The sequence below is a fragment of the Lichtheimia ornata genome, assembly GCF_029851405.1.
Source record: "Lichtheimia ornata isolate CBS 291.66 chromosome Unknown scaffold00638, whole genome shotgun sequence".
Taxonomy (NCBI): Eukaryota; Fungi; Mucoromycota; class Mucoromycetes; order Mucorales; family Lichtheimiaceae; genus Lichtheimia; species Lichtheimia ornata.
The window spans coordinates 1-559 of NW_026695898.1; the positions used below are offsets into that span (position 1 = coordinate 1).

General features: G+C 44.0%; 1 protein-coding gene across 1 annotated transcript; it reads right to left on the reverse strand.

The window, feature by feature from the left end:
- Positions 1 to 152: 152 nt before the first annotated feature.
- Positions 153 to 473, reverse strand: O0I10_013370 (uncharacterized protein; the record flags this gene model as incomplete). Its single annotated transcript, XM_058493128.1, has 3 exons — positions 153 to 242; positions 290 to 370; positions 435 to 473. 3 exons carry the CDS (start codon positions 471 to 473, stop codon positions 153 to 155), a joined length of 210 nt encoding a protein of 69 aa, XP_058336106.1.
- Between the last annotated feature and the right edge of the window lie 86 nt (positions 474 to 559).

The following is a 559-nucleotide window of genomic DNA, read 5'->3' on the forward strand; positions in this document are numbered from 1 at the left end:
CGGGCCAAAATTCCCCAGGAGAGCACAGTACTATACAATGACATCCTTGACGTGCAGCCTTGATAATAATAGTATCGCCGAAAGAGGCTCTGCCACTGTATGGCGCTTGGTAAGTTCACTTGAATCCAACCAATCCCATCATAATGGACACTTTACCTTATGGTATTCCCAATACCATTGTTGCTGCAAATAACCTGGTATTCATCCGATCCAGTAGATGCTGCTGCTGTTTCATTGCAAGGCTCGTTAATTAACATGTTTTGCTTTGTAGATCCAATACCACGCATACCATTGAGCCAACCATACAGCATTCTTGTTTTGTGATCCGTAACTTGTTGCTGCCACAGGTAACATCATCCAACATGTTCACCTACCATAAACGCAATGTGAGATAACAAGTAAAACCAACCCACACGCTTTTGTTGTCAACATACCCAAAAGAGGCAATGTAACGACGTCTTGAGAACTCTCATTGTGGACAACTCGGTAAGAAAGGCACACGACGCCCTGAACCATGGTGATCACAAGGAATTGCAACCAAATACACCATCCGAAGGCA